This window comes from Trachymyrmex septentrionalis, unplaced genomic scaffold (assembly GCF_001594115.1).
Source record: "Trachymyrmex septentrionalis isolate Tsep2-gDNA-1 unplaced genomic scaffold, Tsep1.0 scaffold101, whole genome shotgun sequence".
Lineage (NCBI taxonomy): Eukaryota > Metazoa > Arthropoda > Insecta > Hymenoptera > Formicidae > Trachymyrmex > Trachymyrmex septentrionalis.
The window spans coordinates 30,850-34,580 of NW_017304136.1; the positions used below are offsets into that span (position 1 = coordinate 30,850).

Consider the following 3,731-nt stretch of genomic DNA (forward strand, 5'->3'; position numbering starts at 1 on the left):
GAAACACGGTAGTGTCTCGCACCAAGTGAGCGCGCAGCTCGAGACTACTTCGTGTCTTTTACGCGAGTCAGCGAGTTGCGAGCATCCGAAATTATCGGTTTTTTAATAAAGGATCAATCGAGTTCTGAATATGAGCTCAATCGACAGCTTAGGTCCGTATTATATAATAAATGTTTATTTTATCTCTGCGTCCTACGAACGGAGATATCGTGATGCGAAATATCAAAATTTTTACGATATGTCATCGCCTCAAAAAGTTATCTCCTTTTCATATTTTCGATAAATGGCACTCGTTTATTGCTCCATGTAAAGTCTATATACCTAAATTGACTGTTTCTATTTTCTTTGGTCTTTCGTCCTTTTATAAAGGGTGTCCCAAAATTAACGCAAGATTTGAATTAAATAGAAAACACAGTTTTTAGTCTTTTGATTGTTATTTTTTTATTGAATCATAAAGTACATAGGATAGGGTTATTTGTGGAATAACACATCGGGCAAATGGCCTCCACGGCTTTGCATGCACATACGCACTCGTTTGTCGAAATTTTCCATGACCATTTTGCATAAATGTGGCTGAATTTCGTTGATGCAGCGTTGAATCTCCTCCTTTAATGCACGGGTGGTTGTGGGCTTGTTGACATAGACCTGTGATTTCAAATAACCCCATAAAAAGAAATCTAATGGTGTTAAATCACACGATCTAGGGGGCCAATTCTGATCACCTAAACGAGAGAGTACACGACCTGGAAACGTCTCATGCAGTAACTGAATTGTTTCACGAGCTGTATGGCATGTGGCACCGTCTTGTTGAAACCACATATTGGCCACATCAATATCATCCAATTTCGGCAGAAAGAACTGTGTTATCATGTAGCGATATCGAGCACCAGTAACAGTCACTGCTTGACCAGCCTCATTTTCAAAAAAGTATGGTCCAATGATGCCTCCAGCCCAAAATCCACACCAAACAGTGACACGTTGTGGATGCATTTGTTTTTCGACAATCACATGTGGGTTCTCCGTACCCCAAAAGCGGCAATTTTGGCGATTAACAAAGCCATCAAGGTGAAAATGTGCTTCATCGCTTAGGATGATTTTGCTCGAAAAATCAGCATCCATTTGTTGATGTTCAATAATCCATTCAACGAACTCTCTTCGCTTCATTTTCACTAACTCTAAACTATCAGCTGTTAAATTGTTTTTTTTTTGGTTGCCAACACTTTACTGCACAAATGGCGGCAAATTCAAATCTTGCGTTAATTTTGGGACACCCTTTATAATACGATATATAATTTTGCTTTCCTGCCAAGCCACATTCGATATTTGATTCTTAATTTTGTGGAATAGGGGGCTACTGAGGAAACCAAATTAAAAAAAGCACATCTTACAATAATACTTTATGAGTGAGGTGGAAAGCTATCGTCGAAATGTGTACGTTATTATAATTACGTAATATATTAGAAAACTACGTTAAAATATAAGTATATCATTAAGAAACAATGAATAATAAATTAACAATAGAAAATTTTATATCAATAGAAATAAATTATTTAATAAAAAACATGTTTCAATAATAATTTGGCGGAAAGTGCGTTCCAAGTATATTTCTGGTATAAGGACACTCCTGAGTCAAACCGGCAGCTCGGCCGCCAAGCCTCGAGTGATAATGAGAGTCACTCAAAATCGGTCCGAAATCGGTGTAAATCTTTGCGAGCACTGCTCTAGGAGATTTACTTATTTGATTTACATATTCCAATTCTTATAGGACATTTTCTTCTTACGAGAAACAAGTTCATCTCGTGGCGAGGCCGTGAAAATGACAGATCTTGCTCGATTTCTGCTGCCAATCTGCCGTCAGGTTACGTCAACAAACTCTACTCGGTTTCTGCTCACGATCTGTTGTCAGGTTATGAACAGATTCTGTTTCTGTCATCAATTTACTGGTATAGCATGTCAGCAGGCTTTATCATATTTTTGACAGTAGTTGGCTGACATTGTCTGATAATATAAACTCTGTGTACAATTTGTTGCCTTTCTGCAATAAAAAATTGATAGACTCTCAGAATCTGTCTCCGCTTTGCTATCAGGGTATGTATAACCCTATCGAAGAAGGGGGCATATCGGGGGACGGGCCAGACCCCCTAGTGTCTGCGACAGACTCTCCTTCGGGAATCGGATCCCTTAGAAACGAGCTGAAGCTGGACACGAGGAGGCCGGATAGAATGCTGCACACGAGCCCAGGTCCCCCTGACCAACGCCCAAGGCGGAACACTCGGGAAATTTTAGTGGGTGCAAGTCCCATACAACCTTCCGCCTCTTCCCTGGGAAACAGGCGTAGGCATTTCCTCCCCATTATAAAAAAAAAGTATATATCTAAATATATATTTTTTTATTTATTTTGAATTGTTACTTTTGGAAATGTTTTTCTAATATATCCAAGTAATAATAATAATAATAAAACTCTGTTAACAGTGAACATGAGGCAATATGTTTTAAAGTCCTATGTCCTACAGTGCCCTATATGATTTACAGGTAATATCGTCTTTGAATTCGATCGTTCTATATCTCCGTGAGCAGTCTAAATGCTATGAAACAAAAGGACAGACATAATGGTAGACAAATTGAAATGTGCAACCTGGGCTCCAGGCTTGATCTGCAAAAATCTTAAAAAATATTAATCGCGAACGCACGACAAAGTTGCACCACGCTCATAAGTGTGATCGCAGTTTACATTTAGTAAATACTCAATTGGCACTATTCGAATAAATATTTATTAAAATTTAGTACATTTTTCTTTCAATATATTAAAATTATCTGATTGACAAGATTAGAATGTTATTTTTGATGCTTTCTTATTACATAATATCTGTATCTTTTTATATATTTTTAATTCAATATCTTTATAATGATGTATAGGCTTACTTATTCATAATTTTTAAATCTAAAATTATTTTCAATTTTTTAATCAATTTTATCACTTTATTTTATCATTTCAATTAGCGTAGGATCGATAATGTTAGATGCTATTTTACTTCAGATTATCGAACTTTCTTCTAGGGACACTAACCATACTCGCCAACGTTAAGGGAGAGAACTCCTCGCCAGGAGGAGAACTCTCTTCTAGGAACACTAACCATACTCGCCAACGTTTACCTTCTAGCTAAAAATTCCAGCCATACATTTGAACGACGATAATGACGTTTCTTAAGGTAGTATTAGCGCGACAATATCAAATTTGGTCGCGATTTGGTGACGATACCTCACTCCCACCAGAGAGAGAAAACTTTCGATTGTGCCTTCCAATCCAAAGTCGCACGCACATGCGGAAAGAAAATGAATACAAATAGACGCCGGTGTTGCCAGATTCTCGCTGTCCCCTCAGTCGCCACAATTAATATCAAAGAAAATCGAAACATTGTGTTCTTTTCACGTTAATATATTCTTAATTGCACACAAACATAAAGAGCACTTCAACTTATTTGTATGTTAAATTTTAGCACATTTGTAAGAAAATCATTTTATGCTAATACTACCTTAAAATAATGATAAAATTCAGAAATATAGAGATTTGCGTCGCAATATCTCCGCTCATAGGGCATGTAGAAAAAAAAATAAAAATTTTTATTATACAATCAGAGTGATAGCTATTGATTTGAGTGTATATAGAACTTGATCAATTCAACCGATAGTGAGATCCGATTATCTCAGTCTGCCGCAACTCACCGGCTCAC

General features: G+C 37.0%; 2 protein-coding genes across 6 annotated transcripts in view; one reads left to right on the plus strand and one right to left on the minus strand.

Annotated features, from left to right (window-relative positions):
• LOC108756646 (NADP-dependent malic enzyme-like) overlaps window positions 1–3,731 on the minus strand; it is a 19,267-nt gene that overhangs the window by 10,310 nt on the left and 5,226 nt on the right. The window lies entirely within an intron of this gene.
• On the plus strand, window positions 1,803–2,748 carry LOC108756685. 2 transcript variants are annotated; one of them, XM_018500690.1, is made up of 3 exons: window positions 1,803–1,906; window positions 2,088–2,365; window positions 2,533–2,748. In XM_018500690.1, the coding sequence occupies exons 1-3, from the start codon at window positions 1,817–1,819 to the stop codon at window positions 2,534–2,536; spliced, it is 372 nt and encodes a 123-aa protein (XP_018356192.1). In that variant the 5' UTR covers window positions 1,803–1,816; the 3' UTR covers window positions 2,537–2,748. The 2 variants fall into 2 exon arrangements, with proteins under 2 accessions (XP_018356192.1, XP_018356185.1); XM_018500683.1 differs by having other exon boundaries at window positions 2,088–2,334.

Bases quoted from the DNA above. Each gene is read 5' to 3' on its own strand.
- LOC108756685 (XM_018500683.1), top strand. From the start codon at position 1,817: ATGACAGATCTTGCTCGATTTCTGCTGCCAATCTGCCGTCAGGTTACG. The intron at 1,907-2,087 runs GTTATGAACAGA...CTTTGCTATCAG, and splicing joins TGCTCACGATCTGTTGTCAG to GGTATGTATAACCCTATCGA. The intron at 2,335-2,532 runs GTAGGCATTTCC...TATGATTTACAG, and splicing joins CTCTTCCCTGGGAAACAGGC to GTAATATCGTCTTTGAATTC.